This window comes from Neomonachus schauinslandi, chromosome 4 (genome assembly GCF_002201575.2).
Source record: "Neomonachus schauinslandi chromosome 4, ASM220157v2, whole genome shotgun sequence".
NCBI classification, from domain to species: domain Eukaryota; kingdom Metazoa; phylum Chordata; class Mammalia; order Carnivora; family Phocidae; genus Neomonachus; species Neomonachus schauinslandi.
In genome coordinates, this window is record NC_058406.1 from 8,504,219 (window position 1) to 8,527,105 (window position 22,887).

The window sequence follows — 22,887 nt, forward strand, 5'->3', positions numbered from 1 at the left end:
CCCGTGAGTCTCCTGTGCATGCTCAGTGCTCGGTGCGGGCAGGCTTCCAGCTCTGCTTTGGCTCTCGTAGATGGAAAGCAGATTCACCTCTTATTTCTGTCTTCTCTGCTTCTGTCCCTTCCTGTTCTCATGGGCACTCTGGTTTTTCTTTCTCCCTCCCTTGCCCCTTCTCTCAGTGCTCTGACTCTGATAAAAAATGTCACCTCTGGACAGCTATGGATTTGGGTTTCTTCGTCGTGATGGGGGTCATTGGGGGCCTCCTGGGAGCCACATTCAACTGTCTGAACAAGAGGCTTGCAAAGTACCGTATGCGAAACGTGCACCCGAAACCTAAGCTCGTCAGGTACCTGCTTGCCTCCCGCAGCCTGCCGTGGCTCCCTGAGCTTCGTGTGGACCAGGCCGTCTCTCCCGAGGAAAGCGCTCATGGGAACGGACTCCACTTCTCCCGCCAGCTTTGATTTCGTGTCTGAGACTAAAAATAGAGACAGGGTCGTGGATCTCCTCTATTTGTCAGACGGGCCAAAAGGCTGAGTCTGAGCTTAATTTACATCAGAGGTGCTGGTTGTCTTCCAGCCACAAAGTCAGAAGGGTCGATGAGACTCTTGACCTAAAATGGAAGGCCATTTTGTTCCTCAGAGAAAGGTGCTATGGTAATGTAGCAGCCCATGTTCCTGGCTACCCACTGTTGACGAACGAGTTGCTAGAATGGAGCAAGTCGCTGACAAGCTCTGCACGTGTCCTGACTGACTCGGGGCTGCTGGTTGCATGCTCTTTGGGGCAGTGAGGGTTAGAGCAGACAGGGTTGTGTTTTTTAGTTCCCGAGGCTGGGGTGTCTTTTTTTATCTTGTAGTAACCGCTGTGCTTTGCTTCCTAGAGTCTTAGAGAGCCTCTTGGTGTCTGTGGTAAGCACCGTGGTGGTGTTTATGGCCTCGATGGTATTAGGAGAATGCCGACAGATGTCTGCTTCGGGTCAAATCGGTAATGACTCATCCCAGCTCCAGGTAACCCCTGTGCACCTGCTGCCTTTGTCCTACACCCCCAAAGAGGAAGAATCCAGAAATGTGTGACTTGCCTCTGCTGATAATAGGTGTGTTTGTTTGTTGCTCCACACCTGTATCAGATTGCTAAGAGCTAGAGGAATCCGTAGGAGCCTTTTCCCGGAAAAGAGAGTGTGCATGCTCTTTTTCACTTTTGTGAAGAGTCACGGCCATTATAGAGGGGAGCTTCTCTCTCTTTTTGTTGAACAAAATTAATTGGAGACAAGCTCAGGAAGCCAACCGTCGCTTGTTCGATGAACCCCAGTTTACTCTTCTACCTCTTCAACCCTGAAAGGTGCCCACCAGCCTCACCCTCACGATTATGAGCATCACCCTTAAGACTGGGAGAAAGGAGTGTCTGCGTCAGGGTGATCTGCGATCTGGCTCTTTTGGCATTTCCTGGTTCTTTCTTCCTGGGTTTAGGTCATTTACTGCCTTATGTTCTTTTTCTGTTTCTCCTTCTTGCTTCTTAGGAGTATGTAGTATTTTCTAGAACCTTTCCCTGAAAGAGCAGGGTCAGTGAGGGAGGCATTGGAGCTTACTCTGCCTTGCAATTTTTTGGTCCAAGCCAGTGGGTCTGAGAGCTGCATGTGGTCAGCCAGATGCATGGTTCTGGCCTCTAGGGTAGAGGCTCGGGAGTGTTCCCTAAGTATCCAACCTTTTTATTTTTTTTTTAAGATTTTATTTATTTGACAGAGAGAGAGACAGCGAGATAGGGAACACAAGTAGGGGGGAGTGGGAGAGGGAAAAGCAGGCTTCCCGCCAAGCAGGGAGCCCCATCCCAGGATCCTGGGATCATGACCTGAGCCGAAGGCACACGCTTAACGACTGAGCCACCCAGGCACCCCAGTACCCTACCTTCTTGCTGCTCCTGAGTAGCTGCTCACATCCCTCAGGGTTGTTGGGAGCTTTGTCTTGGATGGCTGCCCCTTTGGCATCCCCAGCAACGTCCATGAACAGCAGCATGGGTTAGATCAGGGCTTGGCAAACTGTGGCCCGTGGGCCAGATTTGGCCTTTGGCATCTGCTTGTTTTTGTGTGGCCCCTGAGCTAAAAATGGTTTTCACCTTTTTAAAGAGTGTTTAAGAAAAAAAAGAAGAAGAAGAAGAATGTGCAACAGAGACTCTGTGTGGCCTATAAAGTCTAAAATACTTACTATGTGGCTCTTTATATCCACCAACCCGTGTTACTCGTTAGTCCCGAGGCTGCCTCCTTACCAGACCAGTATTTTCCAAACGCGTCCTGGGGAACAGTGATACATATGATTCACAAACAAACGGAAAAGAATCCTGTGGTCTAACGGGTTAGCCAGAATTAAATGAGTTGCTCTAACGACTGCGTAGGACGTCTACAATTCCATCAGTGTCATGGGTGTTTGGATGTTTATCGTGTGCTAGCTATTCCAGTAAGCACCGCACGGACATGACTTCATTTAGTCCTTGCCCCCACCGTGTTGGCTGGTATCATTATCCCCATTTTACAGGGGAGAAAATGGAGACAAAGTGAGGTCTTTTTTTTTTTTTTTTTAAGATTTTATTTATTTATTTGAGAGAGAGAGAAAGTGAGAGAGCAGCAGAGGGAGAGGGAGAAGCAGGCTCCCCCTCCCCCCGTAGGGAGCCCGACGATGCAGGGCTTGATCCCAGGACCCCAAGATTGTGACCTGAGCTGAAGGCAGACACGTAACCCACTAAGCTACCAGGCGCCCCACAAAGTGAGGTCTTGACCATGATCTCTCAGTGGTATACACCATGAGCTCGGCATTACACACATTTCACAGGTGAGGCTTCCAGGATGAGCTGCCGCTCCCACAGTCGCTGGAGAGGGGCAGAGTCAGAGGCCAGTCTGTCTGATGCAGGAGCCTCTGCTCTGCCCTCAGCTGGTTCTCTGATCTCCAGCAAGGCTGCAATGCATCTCAGCACACTCGGCTGCAGGACTCTTTCCAGGGAGGCCTCAGGACCGGGGTTCCTCCCGACATAGTTTGGGAAACACTGCATGCGTGGATCGTTTCGTGGTCGCCTCGTTCCTGAGCCACACACATTTCTCGTTGGGCAGCCCCTCCCTGCCAGGTTCCGCCAGGAGGGGGCACCCCGCTTCCCGCGGCGGTCCTCCTCCACACTTCACAGTGCGTGGGGCTCTCAGGCCAGGCTTCCAGCAGTATCACTTACAACGTGAGCACCACGAGAGGAAGCAGAGCCGGATCCACGGTGAATTTCATTGTCGTAACTCAAGAGCCCTCGTCCCGATTCTTTCATTCTCGAAGCGTAAGGAATACAGTATCACGGTTGGCTGCTCTTGGCTAGAGATCGATTTTTTGCCACCTGTTTCATTTCCGGGTAAAGCTTACAAGCCAGACTTTCTCGACCCCACCAGAGACCTCCCGCTCCAAGACTTTGAGCGCCCTGATCAGGTATAATGACTTCGTAATGACCTCGTACTGACTCTCCGATTCTTGTGTCTTAGGTCACATCAGAAGATGTCAACTCAAGTACCAAGACCTTTTTTTGTCCCAACGAGACCTACAACGACATGGCCACACTCTTCTTCAATCCCCAGGAGTCTGCCATCCTTCAGCTTTTCCACCAGGATAGTGAGTATCTGTGAGCCTGCCTGTTCTTAGGTGATTGATTTTTTTTTTTTTTCCCCTGCAGGGAACATGATGATTCCTCTGCCCCTGCTGTTGGCCCACAGACACAGCCAGGCTTACCCTCAATTCTGAGCAAAATAGGAGTTTTCCTTTGTACTAGCAACCCAGACAAGGCTGGAGTCTCTGCCTCCAGTGTTGGAGGTGAACTGGTTGGGGTGTGGAAGGACCTGGAAGGGGCCAGAGCAGCCCGGCAGGCCTTGGTGGCGTCTGGTGGTGGGACTCAGATGGGTTCTTGCCTCGCAGGTACTTTTAGCCCCGTCACTCTGGCCTTGTTCTTCGCCCTCTATTTCCTGCTTGCATGTTGGACCTATGGCATTTCAGTTCCAAGTGGCCTTTTTGTGCCTTCCCTGCTGTGTGGAGCTGCTTTTGGACGTTTAGTTGCCAATGTCCTTAAAAGGTAAGTGTGTGCATGTACGCGTGTGAGCGTGCCCAGGTGTGCGTGGGCACAAGTGTGCGAACCTTGTGATTCCAAGCCATAGTCTCCGCTTCTTTCTTGCCCAGCTACATCGGCCTGGGCCACATCTACTCGGGGACCTTTGCCCTGATCGGTGCCGCAGCTTTCCTGGGCGGGGTCGTCCGCATGACCATCAGTCTCACGGTCATCCTCATTGAGTCTACCAACGAGATTACTTACGGGCTCCCCATTATGATCACTCTGATGGTGAGTGCTCCCCTTCCAGGCCTGTCCCCGGTGCAGGGCCAAGTTCACCCCCCCCAGCAGCCTTTTTTCAAGTCTTTGTTTTGTGTCTCAGGTGGCCAAATGGACAGGGGACTTTTTCAACAAGGGCATTTATGATATCCACGTGGGCTTGCGAGGTGTGCCGCTCCTGGAATGGGAGACGGAGGCAGAAATGGACAAGTGAGACCATGACTTCCATCTGTTCTAGTTTCAGAGTTTATGACCTCGGGCCTGAGGGGTGTGTGCATCAGAGTGGGAAGTGGTGATTAAGATTCTGGGGTGGGAGTCCAGTGAACCGGTAGATAACTCCCGGAAACAGCTGGGTGTGTCTGGGAGCTGGGGGGTGGAGGCCGGCGGCTGCTGCGTGGTTTGATGTAGCTCCTGTGGCCTTCTGGTTGGACCTGACAGGAGGTCTCGATCAGGTCTGTGTTAGGACTGCACGTTTCCGCTAAGGGTCTGCTAAGCCCCGTGAGTGGGGACCAGCCTGCCTCACACATGCCCCGTGAAGTGTCATGCCAAAAGCAGGAATTATTATAGGCATAATCGCTGATTTATCCATCAGCCTGCAAATGGTTTGGGCCTTCTGTGTCCGGGGACCCCACAAGGCCTTTATGGTCCAACAGAGGGATCAGCAAACTTCTGTAAAGGGGCGGATAATTAATATGTGCAGCTTTGCCAGCCATGTGGTCTCCGTTACAACTAGCTATAGATAATATGTAAATGAGCGGGAGAGGCCAGATTTGGCCTGGCACCTGCAGCTGCCACCTGGTTTAAAGGAACAGCCCATACTTTTTTTTTTTTTTTTTTAATTCTAGTAGTACTATTAACAATTCAGTGATGATATGAGGAATGTGCCATGGAGGGCTGAGGAGGGGATGGCTATTCACCTGGGCAAGTAGGTGGGGTTTGTGGTAAGGGGACATCTTGTATTGAGCTGAGGAAAGGCCCACCAGTTTGGCAGAGCAGGGAAGGGCGTTCCAGGCATGGGGAAGGGCATTTGCACAAGGATAGAAGTACAGACGAACGTGTGTGTTCAAAGAACCGCTAGAGCTGGCTCAGAGGAGGGAGCCCGGTGGTCCGGGCCGTGCAGGAGATCCAGGGCTCGCTCCTGGGATACTGCAGGCTCTCTTGTGAGGCAGGACCACTTTCCTCCCTCCCCCAGACTGAGGGCCAGTGACATCATGGAGCCCAACCTGACCTACGTCTACCCGCACACCCGCATCCAGTCTCTGGTCAGCATCCTGCGCACCACGGTCCACCACGCCTTCCCGGTGGTCACTGAGAACCGGGGCAACGAGAAGGAGTTCATGAAGGGCAACCAGCTCATCAGTAACAACATCAAATTCAAGGTACAGCAGCCCAAGAGGAATGGTGGGCGAGAAATAAGCAGTTCCTTGACGCACACGCTGATCTGGCGCCTGCCACACCCCGTAGATGGGGGCGCTGGTTGGCGCTCAGGGAGAATCCACCTCTTCGTTATGTGCGGCAGCAAGTGTAGACGTGATTGCGAGTGTGGCCGTCATTAGGCCGTCAGGACATGTGTCCGTTGTCACCCCAGCAAGCGTGCGGATGGATTTTTTGTTTTAATCGGCCTTATTTATGGCATGTAAGTGGTATCAGGAGGTTTCTAGAGTTGCCTGTGACAGAAATGGACTTTGGCCTACCTAAGAAAAATCGGCTGGAAGCTGCAGGACCGACAGGGGCGCTGGAGGACCAGAGGCCTCCCGCCGGGCATGCAGGCGGCTCACAGACACCCTGGAGGGTGTTGGGAGGCACGGGGACCAGCCCTTGCTCCTGAGTTGAAATCCAGGCAGAGGGAGAGGCCCTCACTCAGGCCATAAGCCCCCGTGGCTCTGGGGGGTCGGGGCACGTCCATTGTCAGTCCCACCACGACATGATGTAGGAGAGGGATTCACCCTGGAGAGTTGAAGTGCTGTTCCCAAACCAAAGGAGTAGGGAAGTTGGGCTGGCAGAAACCGCGGGTTCCAGAGGCTCAGAGAGACTCCCTTCAACCCCAAGCCCCTGAGCCACTCCGAAGATGCCTTGCACTTCCTGTGTCAGCACGTGCTTGTCGCCACTGTCACCCGAATCTTTAAGCTGCATAGGTGCCATGGTGGTGTGCCCGGGCCAGCAACCCATGGCCTGCCCGGTAGAAACCTCTGTCCCCATCACCCCTCACCACGCACAGAAATCCAGCATCCTGACCCGGGCTGGCGAGCAGCGCCGACGGAGCCAGTCCATGAAGTCGTACCCGTCGAGTGAGCTGCGAAACGTGTGTGATGAGCACCTCCCCTCCGAGGAGCCGGCCGAGAAGGAGGACCTCCTGCAGCAGATGCTGGAGCGAAGGTGAGAGCACAGCCCCCCGCCGCGCGCACCCCCGCCCGCAGGGGCTCACGAAGGGGCTCACGAAGGGCAGCGCACTGCTCGGAGGCAGCTCCCGAGCTTCTGGGGGATTTGGGGAGTTGGTTGGGGCCGTGGGGGGGAAGCAAGATGCAATCCTGCTGAGGGTATGCTAGGCAGCGTCTGGTTTTTATGTAACAGATACACTCCCTACCCCAACCTATACCCTGACCAGTCCCCGAGCGAAGACTGGACCATGGAGGAGCGCTTCCGCCCTCTGACCTTCCACGGCCTGATCCTGCGGTCACAGCTCGTCACCCTGCTCGTCCGAGGAGTTTGTTACTCGGAAAGTCAATCAGTGAGTCTCTGCTCTGCACCGGGATTCGGGAAGGCACGAGGGTGCTAGGAGCACAGTCCCTGTGCCTCGGGGCGGACGGGAGCTAGTGCGTGGGGAGCGTGTGCCAGCGGGCGGCTGTCCTGCAGTCTGTGCAGCCCCACGGCTCCCTCTGCTGCTCTCAGCGCCTCTCAGGGGGCACTACGGTGGGGGGACGCCCCAGTCACCCTCCCCTCAGTCTGTGCACTGCCTCTTAAGTGTCATTTCGGCCTGGAGACTTTTTTTTTCTTTTTCTTTTTCTTTTTTTTTTTAAGATTTTATTTGCGAGCGAGCACACACGTGCACAAGCACAGCAAGGGAGGAGCAGAGGGAGAGAGGGAGAAGCGGACTCCCCCGAGTCTGAGCAGGGAGCCCGACGCGGGGCTTGATCCCAGGACCCCGGGATCATGACCTGAGCCCAAGGCAGACGCTTAACTGACTGAGCCACCCAGGCGTCCCAAGCCTGTAGACTTTTAATATAGTTTCTACACTTTCTGGTATAAGTGAACTTTTTTACATGCTTTTTTTTTTTAAATGTTCTTCCTATTAATTTCCTTGTAATTTTTTTTTTTTCCTTTCGTTTGATTTTTGTAGAGATAAGCAGGGGTGGGTAGGGTGTGTTGTTCAAAGTGGTCCCTATAGTGACCTGAAGACCCACTCGTCCCCATACACTTCACCCCCTTTAGAGGGAACCTGAAAAGGTTGCCCAAAGGCCTACTTTCCAAACGGACTCTCCTGGTTCAGCTCTTGGCTGTGGAGGCCAGCCCTGCAGTCACTCATGGTCCTGCTGGCCTGTGGAAGAGCAGCTAGCATGGGGCGGGACAGGAAGGCCACAGGGGGAGGGGCTGGGGCTTGGAGGTGTGGTCGGTGGTGTGTGGGGCACAGGAGGGGTGATGTGAGCTAGGTTGCAGAGGCCTCGCCTTAAGGCAGAAAGTAGCTGGAGCTGAGCTGACCAAGCGCTGGGAGCTGGGTGCCGCTGAGCAGGCGGCTGGGGCGGGGGCGGGGGGGGGGCAGTGTGTGGAGAGAGGAGCTACGGGCGAGCCATCAGGACAGAGCGGCGACCAGCACTGTGGCCACTGTGCCCAGCCTGAGAGCCATGGTGGCGGCCCAGGTGCCCCATGAGGGCCGAGGGGAAATCCAGAAGATTTGTTACCGTCCCTCGGGATGCAGGGATGGTAACAAAGCTGCCGTGTCCAATTAATTGCCACAAACCGGGTGGCTGCAATCAACAGAAATCTCTTCTTTTCACAATTCTCAAGGTCAGAGTACAAAGTCCACACGTCAGCAGGGCCTCGCTCTCTCGGGAGGATCGCTCCTTGCCTTCCTCGTTTGGGGGGGCTACCAGCCATCCCTGGCACTCCCTGACCGTAGACAGGTCCCTCCAGCCTCTGCCTCCGTTGTCACGCGGCCTTCTCTCTCTGTGTCCTCCCCTCTTAGAAGGACACAGTCATTGGGCTGACGGCCCACCTTAGTGCAGTCTGACATCATCTGAACTTGCTTACGTCTCCAGAGACCCTGTTTCCCACATGGCCGCACACACAGGTGCAGGGGCTAGGACTCAGACACGTCTTTTGAGGAACACACGTCAACCTGAGACCTATTAGCTCTTCTCCCATTTAGACTCCGGGACAAGCCATGTCCATTTTACAGACGAGGAGAAGCAGGATCAGAGAGATTAGGAGACTCGCCGAGGGGGGCACAGCGAGGCCTGGCTGGGAACTGGCGTCAGACGACAGGGGTCTCACGACAGAGCCCCCAGTTCTGCACCGCCTCACGCTGGGTGGCGCCGTAGCCAGTGGTGTGGACATGGAGGGGGAGGGGCTCTCCGTGTGCCCCTGCCGCTTGCTGTGCTGGGTGCAAGGACCTGTCTCGCTTGGGATTGCAGAGCGCCAGCCAGCCGCGCCTTTCCTACGCCGAGATGGCTGAGGATTACCCGCGGTACCCCGACATCCATGACCTGGACCTGACGCTGCTAAACCCGCGCATGATTGTGGTGAGCAGGGCTGTCCCTTTGGGGCAGGGCCCCCGGAGAGGAGCCGGCCACTGCTCGTCCGTGCGTTCGCGCCTCATCCCGGGTAGGGCGCAGGTGGCCGGAGGTGACTTGTGTTCTCTTCTCTGCAGGATGTCACCCCGTACATGAACCCTGCGCCCTTTACTGTTTCACCTAACACCCACGTCTCCCAAGTCTTCAACCTGTTCAGAACGATGGGCCTGCGGCACCTGCCCGTGGTGAACGCCGTGGGAGAGGTGAGTCTGACTTCCCACTGTGCCCGCAGCCACGCCTGCCTTCCAGAAAGGACCCTGCCCCTGCTGCGTGTGAGTCAGGGCTTCCCAACCAGCAGGGTTTCTCGGACTAAAAGCTTTTCTGCCCCCTCTGCCTCCTGTGTGTTTCTGACGTACACTCTCCACTCGGCCGGCAGGTGTCGCCAGGGTCACAGCTGCTGCGGAAGAGCGTAGGGCAGGCGTCCCCAGTGTTCCTCTCCTTCACCCTCCATCAGGCCTGCGCCTCCTGAGGCGGGGTCTGCTCCCCACCCGCGCTGGGCATTTATGACGTTAAATGAGAGAATTTCAAGCAAAATGCTTAGAGAGTTCTAAAAGATCCAACTACGTACAACTAGTAATCAGTTGCTGCTGCAGACTTTCCTGGTTTTCTTTTTTCTTAGAATTCCATTGTTTTCCTCATTACACAGTTATCGTGTGGTTGTTTAAAAAAAAAAAAGAAAATATAGAGAAGCAGAATACAAACAAAAAATAAATACCAGCCCCTAGTTCCTTTGTCTTTTTTCCTCTGCATCTACAAGTAGAGATTTTACGTGTCCCGTCTTTTTTTTTTTTTTTTTAAGATTTTATTTACCTGACAGACACAGCGAGAGAGGGAACACAAGCAGGGGGAGTGGCAGAGGGAGAAGCAGGCTTCCTGCTGAGAAGGGAGCCCGATGCGGGGCTTGATCCCAGGACCCCGGGATCATGACCTGAGCCGAAGGCAGATGCCCAACGACTGAGCCCCCGAGGCACCCTGTCACGTGTCCAGTCTTAATGAGGGCGTTGTCACCACCTGTACTAACACCCTCGTGGTTTGTGTGACCTGTAGGAGATGCCTTTCCGTGGCAGGAAACGTTCGCTTATGGTATTTTAACGGGCTCGACGGCATCCCACTGGCCGGCTGTCCACTGACTTACCCAGCCGTCCTCTGTAGGGGGACATGTAGCTAAACATCACTGCCATGATCATCCTCTTGAGGCTTTTGCTGTTTGTCACCAAGTCGCCCTCCAGGAAGTGAAACCTCTCTAGACAGGGACCTCCGGCAGAACGCTGGCCCAGCCCGGCCTGTTCTTCTGTGGGCGTAGTTACAGTGGGTCCAGCTGTGTTCCTTGAAACACAAGCACACGGGAGGTTCGAATACAGTTTCTGGTGCTCAGCACCCGCGTCACTAAGACATGAGCGGCAGCGGCTGCAACAGCTGTGAAGACCTCTGATTTCCACAGCGTCCCTCCCTTCTGACCCCATCTGCCTGGAGATGGCATCAGATCCCGCACATTAAGGGTTCGGCCCCACAAGACAGCCCCCCCCCCCCGCCTCTTCGGATGCCAATAAAAAGTCCAGGTTGTCACCTGGGGTTCTGGCCAGGTGCCTGTAAATTGGAGGTACCCATGATCTGCTTCTAGAACTCAGGAAAACAGTTTACTTACCAGCTGATCGGTGTACCATGAAAGGATGTGACCCAGGAACGGCCAGATGGAAGAGATGCAGGGGGCAGGTGTGTGGGAAGGGGTGCCAGGCTTCCACACCCTCTCTGGCACACTGCCCTCCTGGCACTTTCCGTGTTCACCAGCGTGGAGGCTCCCCACACCCCACAGTTCAGGAACTTTGTTGATGGCTTCATTGTGTATGTCCGTGGGATTGATCACATCATGGCCACGGGTGATCGATTCAACCTCCGGCCCTTCCCCGCCCACAGATGGGGGTTGGGACTGGAAGAGCCAGTCCTCTAGCCACATGGTTGGTTGCCCTGGCAACTAGCTTCCATCCTTAGGGACTTTCTAAAAGTTTATCATTCACATAAACTCAGGTATAGTTGAAAGGGGCTCATTATGAATGGTAAAGGATGCCGTTCTTATTCGTCACTTAATTCCCAGAGTTTTTAGAGCTTGTGCAGGAACTAGGATGAAGACCAAACACACATTTCCTGTTATAAGTCAGTGTATCACAAGGACTCAGGTAGTGCTGAGAGATGGTATTTACGAGCCGCAGTGGGGTCGCGGGGTCTCGGCTGCTCGGGAACCAGCATTGGGCTGCGTCTCTTGCGTGCATGCTTGAAGCAAGCGGCGGGTGATGGGAACTGAGGCGGCTAGTGAGCGTGTGCCCTGTTGAAAAAGACATTCAAATTCAGAGTTTAGCTGGCCTGACTAAAATTTCTTTTGGAGCTGAATTTGTCCCATTGGCCTCCAGGTGACGAGCCCTAGTTACCTGTTGATCTCCTTGTCATCTAGAGACTGGGTAGCCTTGAAGTGCGCAGCGTGACCAGCTTGATACGTCTGTCCCAGCGCTCTGCGGGACGGGCCTCTGTCGCCTCTGCTGACGGTGCCTCTCAGGGCCAGCCCTGTCCGCTCCCGGTCCTGCCCCAGCGGGTTTGCTCTGCAGGTGACGGGGGTCTTTTCCTCCTTGTCCTAGATCGTTGGGATCATCACTCGACACAACCTGACCTACGAATTCCTGCAGGCCCGGCTGCGGCAGCACTACCAGACCATCTGACGGCCCAGCGCGGCCCCGCTGCCACACGCCAGCCTGCCCTGTCCCGGAGCTGCCCAGGGAGGCGGCTCACTCGTGCTCCGTCGCCATGGCCGGCTGGGGCTGTTCCAGGACATGGAAGATTCCCACTCACCCACTCGCTCAGAAGCCTCCAGTCATCGAACGCTTCGCCGGTCAGCCGTCCTGGGGATGGTGTTGAACCGCGAGAGCCTGGGCCTGTCTGACTTTCTCAGCAAGTATCTTCCTGTTTCCTGCTCCCCGCTCTCCTGCCGTCCAGCATGGGCCCCGGCCCCAGGCCCCTCCACCCCATGCGTGCCAGGACCAGAGGGGGCGTCAGGCCTCGGCCACCGGGGAGTGACGCCCAGAGCAGTTTTCCTGCCCCCTCCTGCTGCTCTCCTACGGAACCCAACTGTTGCCTTCAGCGGACAGGAGGGGCTTTGCCAAGGCAGGTGCTGGGGCTAAGGCCAGCTGCAAAATGCAGCGAATTACCAAATTTAGGGACTGAGCCACTGAGCTCACCCATGTTGCAGGGGGGCCCTCCTGCGTCGGGACTCTGGAGAGGCGCACCGGTTCATTTGAAGGGAAACACGGCTTCTTGGGGGAGCTGCTGCTCTGGGCTTGCCCCCGTGGTCACAGCCTCCTCGGAAGCGCCACCCTCCAGAAGCACAAGTCCCACGGACCGTCCCTGAAGGAGAAGCCTGACGAGACACTCCGACTTACAGCCACCCTAGTCTTTAGCATTTCGGCTTCTCTCCTGGTGACTTGTGTTTTCCATGGTCCGTCCCTCGTTCCTCCCCTCTGCACTGAGTTACTGACTTCCCGTGAGTTCTTACACGTGTCTTCCTGGTGAGGCAGCCACAGCCCAGGTGTCCCCCCCCCCCAAAACCACCACCATTAGCTAAAAGCAGGGCACCCCGTGATAAAACTGCTCAACCCAACTCTGGGGAACGGTACAGTTACCTCTGAGATGGATAGAACCCAGTCCTGGGCCAGTGAACACTACAGGCACGTGATGTGGCCGAGAAGCCAGGGTTAGGACAGCGCAGATGGCTTATTCCAGGAGGAGGGCGTGTCCCCGTCACACGCCTGTCTCACCCCCCTGCTGCTGCTAGCCATCCCCAGCCCACTGAGGGGCCCAGACATGGAAACTGTGCTGCCAGGGGGCTGGGTTGGGAGGGACACCCACCAGCACGTGCCCCAAGGCCTGAGCATGAACCCCGGGAAGGAAGCCTCTCTGTCTCTCCAGGCTGGGGGGCCCTCTCTGACCAGGCCCCCAAAGTGAACACTTGGTGTTGGGTATTTTGCACTTACTTTCCTCCTAACCTCTGCTCTCCCCCTACTTGCATCCACACCCTAGGCCCGTCGCTATGCAGCCCTGTGACAGATGCGCTTTGGGACTCAAGATGGCATTCATTTGCATTTAAGCTTATGTTGGGTTTTTGTGTGTGTGAACCGTGGCAGTTCCCCCAGAGCATGGCCTGCCCTCGACAATGCTGTCCTCTTACTCTCTGCCTCCGGGCTGACGTCTGTTGCCAGGACTGCCATGCAGCCTGGGGGTGGGCGCCCGTCTCAGCATGGCCAGCCCAGGTCCTGTGCTCAGCACGCTCTGCTCCCCTAAGTGAGGGGGCTGCTTCAGGATCTTTTCCACCTGACTGTGGCCCCACACACACTCCATCCTTCCTATTTTCTTATCTCTTTGACCAAAAATACTTTGACTTCTAAATGTTTCAGCTTCCTTGGATGCATTTGACTTGTGAAATGTGGAGGGGACCCCCAATAAGTCGTTGGGGAAATCACAAGGACCAAAAAGGCAAACCCTTCTAAAGGTGATTGTGTTCAGCCCGCTGCCACTTTATTTTAAGGCAGCCTTCAGAGCTTGGCCACATTATTCCTTCCTTTTATTACGAGGGACACCAGTTGCCCAAGTCAGGAGAATGTGGGGACCGCCCATCACAGAAACGGAATACCCTCTTCCCACCCCTCAGTGAAATTGGCAGAACTAAGGTCCTGTGGGGGGAGCCTCTGGCCTCCAGGGCTCTGGGGTCACCAGCTGCCTGCCTCAAGGCAGCCCTGGGCGATGGTGTTGGAATTTACCCCTTGTGCACATCCAGTCCCCAGATACTTCATTTCCACTGAATAGCCCAGCGGTGGCTGGCAGAACACACACACCCCCTGCCCGTGAACTGACTGCACGGCGGCGAGGTCGCAGACACAGGCCTCTCTGGAAAGGCACGTTGCTTCTTGTCCTCCGCCGGTGTCTGCCCTTATCAGATAAGCCCAAAGACAACCACTGCCCCACTTGTAACAGATAACTGGAAGCCTCACTCTGATAGTTAGAAACCCACGTTGTCCACATCCCACCTGTAACCAGCCCCGTCGCCCCCTGGTGGTAGGGTACGTGCGTGCGTGTGCTTGCGTACCCCCCACACACTCACACAAGCCAGAGGGGGCTCTGGGGGGCTAGAGACGGTTTGCTGTGTGCCTGCCCCTCTCCCGCTTGGTGTTTCACGTTCCCCAGCCGAGGAGCCTGGGAGGTAGGGAGCCAGAGTCCCTCCCGGCCGTGGGACCTTGGCAGTCGGGAAGGATTTGCTCATGACCTTGTTTAACGAACGGTTCCTGGCTGGGATGGACGCTTGCTTGCTTGACCCAACCAACTATATGACGTTTCTGATGCAAAATTGTGTAGTGACACGACCGTCGGAAAGAAAGAAACCTCTGGAAAGGCCAGAAGCGCCGTCCCGGGCCCTGTAGCATCGATGTGCAGTATTACCCCCACGGCTCCCGAACGTGGCAGGCTTCTTTCTGTTCAAACTGTTGGTTTAGATAGTAATACTAGCTACTTCTGTTGTGTACATAACGTTGTATTTTTTTTAATTTGCAAAACTCTATTTTTATTTGAACTTTTGGAACTTGGAAGTTCTCATTGTAACCGTAACATGTCAGAATAAAGTGTCTTCATCTGTCTCCACAGTGCTTGCTGTACAAGGGTACGTGGTTTTCATTTTACTCTCGCTTTCTACTATGTAAAACTCGCGGAGCCGGAGAGTAGATTTACAGTCTCAGAGGTCTCCTTCCAAATCTTTGACTTCATTCCCAGGGGAATGCTACCGACTTAATCCTTAGTACAAATCACGAAGTTCCCGGTTTTCTGTCTCCCTTCAAATCAACGCCATGTGATCTTGTTTACGGATGTTTTTCTCCTGTAAAAACCTACCTATTCCCTCAGCTGCCGCTACCCCTAGCGGGAGACGGAGGACCCGTGTATGTTCTGACAGCGCTGTGTTTAGGCATCTGCCCCACTAACACGTTCCCTGATATCCAACCAGAAGTACAAGCAATTTCTGGCTTCTGTTTTGCCAGAAATAGGATTTTCTTGGTCTCCGGTTGATCTGCCTCAAGTTGCCATTTCACCAGTCCTAGAAATGGTGTCCGTCTGTGCCGTCCCCTCCACCTGTCCCCGGGTTTCCCGAATTCCAGGGACACTTCCTGTGCACTCAGCACTGTCCATTCCATTTGGGGGGGACCCACTCTGTCAGTGACCCCTTGGGAGTCGGCCCAGTTCCCCACACTTCCCTCCTAGCAGCTCCCACTCCCCGGACCTCGGGAGCCGAGTTTGGATGCTTTTTCCTGTCTCTGCTCCTGTCTTTATAAAGTCTCTCTGCTTCTTGGTTTTCCGCCCTTCTGTGTTCAAAGTCCACGTGGAGAAGATTTTTGTTGGAAGTGGTTAGATTAGAGGTCCTTCACCCACTCCACTCCCTAACCGTCAACTCACTTCTGGCCTCCCCCCTCCCCCTGCAAAGAGTGAATGACTTCTTTATTCCCCCTTTTCCTGATTTCTGTACAAGACCAAGACAACTGGGCTGACGTTACAGAGCACGGACTTTGCCATGTGCTTCAGTCGTGCTGAACAGGCATTGACCTTCAAGGAGTTTACAATCCAGGGACAGAGACATGACTGCCTACCAAGGCAAATTGTCTTGTATTACAATAGTTATACCCAAAATGCTGCTGCTGCGGAGCTCAGATCGTAGCAGCGTTCTCCATGAGCTTTGATTGTGTAGAATGTTCTTGGGAGCACTGGATAAATGGCATTACGAGAGGAAGGGACAGGATAAATAAGGGCCAGAGAAGTCCAAGTGTCAGTGGCCAGAGCGGGAGGGGGTTGGAGGAATGTCATAGATTCTGACGTGGAGAGGGGGATGTGTAGATTAGAGCATGGCTCCCTGTTGTGGGTGAACTTGGTGCCTGGTATTCTCTGATTTTCAGAAGCAGATACAAAGAAATGGCATCTTCCCCAGCCCCCCCACCCCACCCGGACCCCTGTCCAAGCACCTGGGACCAGAATTAGAAAAAGCTGGTGGCTACTTTTTAATTACATCTAAGTACCCAAAAGGCACCTAAACGCACAGTTTGTCAACAAAGCAAACGTCTCTTTCTTCACTTTGCTTAACGCAGGCACCACTCTGGGGGCCATGTTGCTGGTGAGGGAGGCTCTGCATGTGTGCAGGCAGGGGGTCTATGGGAATTCTCTGTACTTTCTGCTTAATTGGCTGTGAACCCAAAACTGCAACCCAAAATAAATCTTATTATGTTTAAAAGGAAGAAGAAAGAAACAGCCTTCTTCTCTCTGACAAAAGGTAAACTGGGTTATCAGGCTGGGAAAAGAAAGCAAGCATACCAACTGAGCTTTTGGCTTCTGTCCGTGGTGCTGAAGTTTATTCATTTTTCAAACCTCTTTCAGTAACAGGTGGAGTGTCTATCCTAAAATTTAATGCATGGGATGGGAGAGGTGGGGAAGCCACAGTTAAACCACTTTATCTACATTTAGCATAAAATGTGAGAAATGTTGCCAAGAGGCTGCAGCTTGAATACGGTTCTCGTCACGGCTCAACTTGATGGCAATGAGATGGGACAAAGTTGAGTGTGAGACCCCAAGGGATGAGGGTCTCTCGAAATCTGCCCAGGGCCTGGCCCGCCTTTTCCTCCCTGGCCATTATCTTCGGTACTACAAAGAGAACAGAGACAAATTTGGCTTGGTGATCTGGCCCTATTGGAAAAGTCAACTTCACAGGACTGTGCTCGCCTCCCACCAGCCCCCACTCCAGCCTGACAACCCTAGGAGTTTCATGAACTGGGACACAAGTTGCTCATTAGAAGTCACAAGTCAACCCTGGTCGTTTCTTTTCTTTTGTTTTTGTTTTGTTTTTTGTTTTTTTGTAGATTTCTTTATCTTGAGAGTGAGCAGGCGTGCGCATGCGTGGATGAGTGGGGGGAGGGACAGAGGGAGAGAATCTCAAGCAGACTCCCCACTGAGTGTGGAGCTTGTCATGGGGCTTGATCCCACGACCCATGAGATCATGACCAAAGCTGAAACCAAGAGTCGGACGCTCAACCGACTGAGCCACCCAGACGCCCCAACCCTGGTCATTATCATTTAATCCTTTGGGATCTGACAGTTCTGGGGAGAAACATGAACTCCCAACAGCAGAACGAAGGGGTCTTGGCCCCATGAACATTTTAAGTTCCCAGTGCTCGTGGCAGTAACTTTTTTTCCTTAGCATTTCCTTGGCAGCCTGTAGCTGAGGATGATGTCATTGGCCCAAGTTGAGGCAAACATTTCGAAGGAAGTAAACTTCTACTCTGGTCTCTTTACTGCAGGAGGCATGCCCTAGTGGTGTTCTTTGACAAGGTTTGAGTCTCAGTGAAACCACAACTTCCTTCCTCCCCATCCCGTGTCCATTCCCAGCTCCTCTTACCCGGAAGCTGTTGCAACCCAGTCCACTCTGGGCTCCAATCCTGTCCATCCTGCCTCCGAAGCAGCTGGACCTCCGCAGGCTCCGAGGGGCAGCAAGCAGCGCTCTCAGCTTGCTTTTCAGGAGGGCAGATCTATTGGAGGCGTCCCAGGGGCCCCGCCCAAGGGCACCCCCATCTCTCTGGGCTGGGTTGACCTCCCCCGTCCAGGGAGGCACTTCAGGGAGGGGACTGAGAGCCACCCCAGCTTCCTCATTCTGCTCACTTAGTATTTGTGGGGGCACGACCTCCTCTTCTAAAGGCATCTTGTCCTCCAAGTGGTCCAGCAAATTCTTTACAAAAGGAACACACAGGGAAAGGGAGAGGTCTCACTCACTGGCAGAGTGTCACAAAGCCCCCTGGTCCCACACTGTGGCCCCTGTCCTGGCCCTACCTTGAAATCCATCAGGTCTGCATTGGACACAGAGCCATACACGGGGTTAGCTCCTGTTTGCCCCAGGAGCTGAAATGCCAGGAAGAGGAGGAAGCTTGAGGTGATGGTGGGGGCGCTCATGCTGGCGTCGCTCAAGGAGTAGCCCGGTTCTTGCTGCCTCTCTGTCCTCTCGTTTCCCTCTCTCAGCCTCCGTCCAGCTCTGTCTCCCAGCTGCCCTGCGCCTCCTCTTTTTATAGGCCCCCGGCTCTCCAAGAGCGCAAGAGGGACGGAACCCTCCCCATTCTGTCACTTGCAGCGATAAAGCAGCTGAATGAAGAGCAGCAGAAGATGGCCTTTTAAAGCTATCAGTCCAGCAGAGCCTGTCACTGCCCCTCCACCTTGAGCAGCCCCAACAGACCCGGACCCTCAGCTGCAAGAGCCACATTCTTGTTGATTTGCCTCAAGAGGTTCCCACTTCAAAGGTGTGAGAAGAGCAAAAAAGAGTCCTTGGTTATCTTACAGCGATGCCTGGGGCTTCTTTCTCCTGGGCAACAGGACCCATGCAGGGAGGCAGAGGGTGACGGTTGGCTGGCGCCCAGCTCCCCCAGTTGGTTTTCGGCTCAGCTGTCAGGGGCTCCAAATAAGGGCGGGTGGGGAGGAAGTGGCAGGCAGCCTGCAGCTCGGGACAAATTAGTCCAGATGCTCAAGCTGGCCTCGCACCTGACTCATCAGCCGTGAGGGCAGACCTCTCCCTCCAACTGGGCTGCCCTCCCTCCTGGCAGTCACTCGCAGTGGTCAGGTGAAGAGGGAGTTATTTTTTTTTAAAGATTTTATTTATTTATTTGAGAGAGAGAGAATGAGAGAGAGCAAGCACATGAGAGGGGGGAGGGTCAGAGGGAGAAGCAGACTCCCCGCCGAGCAGGGAGCCCGATGCGGGACTCGATCCAGGGACTCGATCCAGGGACTCCAGGATCATGACCTGAGCCGAAGGCAGTCGCTTAACCAACTGAGCCACCCAGGCGCCCCAGAGGGAGTTATTTTTTAGAGCCTTAAGCCAGCCAGGAACCAAATGTGATGAATGTCCCAAGAATTCAGCTCCCAGATATAAACACCAAGAAAAGTTTTGGAAACAAAATCATCTCTCTGCCAAGCTCCTCCTCCTTCCTCTGCGGTGTAGAAGGAGGAGGGTACTTAGAGATGCCAACATTTTCATTCCGTCACCTCGCTGCTTGTAGAAACTCAGGCTCTGAATTTGAAGCTTCTAATGCCCCCAACCTTCCCGGGAAAGCTCCCTTGGCGAGTTGGCTGATGGAGTAAGGGGGAAGTGACTGTGGCACACAGTTTCCCTTAACACCTTCCATGTAACTTCTGCGAGGCCAGGAGAGTGATGAGCCACCGAGGCCTCCATTTTCCTGGCCCCTGGGGAGAAATAACAGGCAGCAAGTCTGTCCACACTTAACGCGCGGCCCCCATTCACTAAGCACAGCACTCCCTGTTAGCCAGCTATTTGATGCAGCATGTACTGGGCGGCAAACACTACATTTGAAGGGTCGAGAGACCCGCATTACAACCGCAAACAAACCAAGTTATACACATCAGCACCGCCTTATTTTCCCCATTTGTAAAAACCTGCTCTACCCACCTCTCCAGGTTGTCAGGTGAGCGAGTAATGCGTGAGCGCGTTGTGAAATGCTATCTAGTTGCAGGACGGTACTCGTGGTTGCCTTCATTGACCAGCTGTAATGTGCCAGACACTCTACCGAGAGCTTTGTGTGCATTACCTAATTGTCAGCACCACCCCCACGAGGTGGGTGGTATTGCTCCCATTCACAGAGGGGCAGAACTGAGACAGAGATTATGTCACTTACCCAAGGTCACTCAGGCAGAGCTAGGACTTGAACCCCAGGTCTGACACCGCTGTCCATATTCCTAACCATCTCACAGATGCTGCTGCCGCCACTTAGCATAATAGTCCCTTACCAGCCCTTTCTGTGCAGTTCCCGACTGAACACCCCCCTGCCCCCACTCTCCCAGGTGGCCTCTGAGCAGCTCCCTCACCCTCCCCCATCTTGGGTCTGTAGCTTTGGGTGCTTGGCAAGTGTGTGTGTGTGTGTATTACCTCAAGGAAGGGGTCATCCAAGCCCCATGGCCTGTTGACACACCTGACGTGGTTCGATATACTCCATGGGACTCAGGAAATGCATGTGGAATGCCCAGCTCTAGCCTGACCAGACAGACCCCTCCCCGGCTGCGCCCACTCCCTGGCTGATCAGGTGGAGAGGCTGTTCTTCTGTGGGAGGGCAGAAAATCGGAGCAGTACGTAGCCAGAGGTCACGAGACATATCTGGGGTGATTTTATTCTAAGACAGAAGGAGAAAGGAGGCCTCTTCTTTCTCCAGGAGCCTTATCTGGGTGAGCCAAACTCAACCTGAAATCCAAAGTAGGCGCAACCCTGAATAGGAGCTCTGGGGGCCAAACCCCTCGTATCCTGATGAGTCCCTGGAATGTGCTCACAACTTAATCGCTCAGTTGGCAGGGTTATTATTAGCAAAGAGGATTCAGTGAGCAGCCACACCGGGGGAACTGATGCTCCTTGCTGTGTGCGTCACACGGCCTGTCTCCTGGAAATGCCCTTTCAGACAGGCTTTTGATGCGGACGGCGACTTCCAGAAGGGCGTCGTGGCAGGTGCCCTCAGCCGTGGTTCTGTCGGTGGCCCGAGGAGAAGAGGAAATGCTATTCAAGGGTCCAGAAAGAGAATTTCAGAATTTTCCCAGCTCCTTTTATTAACGTCACTGTTCTTCTTCCAGACCGAAACCCGAGCAGGGCAGTAATGTCAGCTGAGTTTCTTCTACGAGCCAGAGGTTTTTGTTTGGTGTGGTTTGGGTTTTGGTTTTTTGTTTTGGTTTTTATTTGTGGAAGGGGAAGCGGCAAGAAAAAGAATATTCAGTTTTGTTGCCCGGAGGACTTCACATAGATCCAACACCACCTCCTGCCTGAGGCTTAGTAGGAACACAAGCCTCAAATACAAGCATTACCCCGATCCTAGCAAAGCCTTTGATTTGCACCTGAAACAGAAAATGGCTTAATGTAAACTTTCCCTTCTTTTCCATGCCCCTGCTTAACCTGGGAGAGGGGGGAACGTGGGGGTGTGTGTGTGGAGGAGTCAATCTTTAATGCAGCCTTTAGAAGCGAGCCTGGAGGAGTGAGACAGAAGAAAAGCAAAAGGCACAGAAAACCAGATCCACCCCCCACCCCCACCCCTCCCACTAGCCAAAAAGCCAAAAGCCTTTATTTCCTGATCACTGGAAAGAAGTTGTCTTAGTCATATGTCGGAATGAGCACTGCAGATGGGTGGGAGAATCCAGAACTGAGGCATCTCTAGTTTCCATCTCAGAGTTTCTGCTTTAGGATCCTCCATGGGGATGCTGCGGGCAGCTTTGGGAGCAATGAGGTCCCAGCAATGTAACACAAGTGCAAAACTATGAGAACCCCATCATGTCCACGGTATGATTCTGTCAGACACAAATGGTCTAATGCAGAAGCCCCAGTTGGGAGAAATCGGTAAGACCCTGATGCACATTTAGGGATGGTTGTTTCTGACTTTGATGTTCTGTTTCTTAGGCACAACAAGGAGGTCCCTGGCCCTGGAAGTTGGCGGCAGTTTCCCTAGAAAACAAGGCCCAAGGCAAAAGTTCAGTTGCTCAATCTTTATGGGGGTAGGGGTGGGTTCAATTCAAGGGAAGCAGGAGCGAGGGGAAAAGAGAAATGAGACAGTGTATTATTTAACTATGGCTGTGTAAAAAAATGACCCCAAACCTTAGCAACTTGAAACAACGCACATCCTTTACTGATATTCCGTGGGTCAGGAATCTGGCCCTACTTAGCTGGCGGCCCCTTGCTCAGGGCTCTTGGAGGCTACAATTAAGATGTTGGCTGGGGCTGCAATCAGCTCAAGGCTTGGCTGGAGGATCTCCTTTCAAGTTCACTCCTGTGTCTACCGACAGACCTCAGCTCCTTGACGACCATTGGCTGGAGGTGTCAGTTCCTCAACAGGTGGGCCTCTCCGGAGAAGGGCAACTGACTTCCTCTGGTACAGGGAGAGATTATGTAAACTCTTTGTAACCTCATGTTGGAAGTGGCATCCCAACGGCATGGGTACTAGGAGATGGGAGGGTATCGGGGGCCCCTCAGAGGCTGCCCCCCACAGGGTAGGAGAAAAGGGACAGCAAACAGAAGGGGATACACTCCCAAGCTGGCCACAGCTTTGCAAAAAACACCTTAGTGGCTGGTGGGTCATGCTGGACATCCCCAGAGAGCTTCCTGGAGCCCAGCACCGTAGAATAGTCTGAGGAGAGAGCAGGGTGAGGGGGTACTGCGTTCGATCCCCAGGGAGGCTCTAACACAGTGCCACAAACTGGGGGGCTTAATGCAGAGGAAGTATATTGTTTCCCAGTTCCGCAGGCCAGAAGTCTGGAGTCGAGGTGTTAGCAAGTCCACGCTCCCTCTGAACCCTGTAAGGGGGGAGATGTCCTTGCCTCCTTCAGTTTCTGGCACCTGCTGGCGCTCATTGGTGCTCCTTGTCTTATAGATGCAGCACCCCAATCTCAACCTCTGTCGTCACATGGCTGTCCTCCCTCTCTGTGTTTCTCTCTCCTCTTCGTGTAAGGACACCAGTCCTATCGGATTGGGAGCCCACCCTACTCCAGTCTGATCTCATCTTGACTCATTCCGTCTACAATGAGCCTGTTTCCCAATAGGGGCATGTTCTGAGGTTCTGGGGGTTTAGAACTTGTTCAACATATCATTTGGGTAGACAGAATTCAATCCATAACAAACACTTTGTCTGTGGGCTCCTTTCTAACTCCTGTCTCTCGCTGGTCAAAGTGCCAAGGCCACCCTCAC

The 22,887-nt window shown here is 53.9% G+C and overlaps 2 protein-coding genes across 3 annotated transcripts in view; one reads left to right on the forward strand and one right to left on the reverse strand.

Annotated features, from left to right (window-relative positions):
* CLCN6 (chloride voltage-gated channel 6) overlaps positions 1-14,784 on the forward strand; it is a 30,200-nt gene extending 15,416 nt beyond the window's left edge. For both annotated transcript variants that reach the window (XM_021683443.2, XM_044913876.1), the window contains 12 exons: positions 177-343; positions 875-1,001; positions 3,497-3,623; positions 3,924-4,077; positions 4,182-4,341; positions 4,433-4,539; positions 5,522-5,708; positions 6,548-6,705; positions 6,901-7,057; positions 8,958-9,065; positions 9,194-9,319; positions 11,744-14,784. In XM_021683443.2, the coding sequence (XP_021539118.1) occupies positions 177-343; positions 875-1,001; positions 3,497-3,623; positions 3,924-4,077; positions 4,182-4,341; positions 4,433-4,539; positions 5,522-5,708; positions 6,548-6,705; positions 6,901-7,057; positions 8,958-9,065; positions 9,194-9,319; positions 11,744-11,824 (1,659 nt within the window). In that variant the 3' untranslated portion in view covers positions 11,825-14,784. The remainder of the gene's footprint in view (positions 1-176; positions 344-874; positions 1,002-3,496; positions 3,624-3,923; positions 4,078-4,181; positions 4,342-4,432; positions 4,540-5,521; positions 5,709-6,547; positions 6,706-6,900; positions 7,058-8,957; positions 9,066-9,193; positions 9,320-11,743) is intronic.
* Positions 14,785-16,509: 1,725 nt separating this feature from the next.
* NPPA (natriuretic peptide A) lies at positions 16,510-18,300 on the reverse strand. The gene is made up of 3 exons (XM_021683444.1): positions 18,006-18,300; positions 17,578-17,904; positions 16,510-16,826 (listed from the first exon to the last, which is right to left on the reverse strand). The coding sequence occupies exons 1-3, from the start codon at positions 18,123-18,125 to the stop codon at positions 16,815-16,817; spliced, it is 459 nt and encodes a 152-aa protein (XP_021539119.1). The 5' UTR covers positions 18,126-18,300; the 3' UTR covers positions 16,510-16,814.
* Between the last annotated feature and the right edge of the window lie 4,587 nt (positions 18,301-22,887).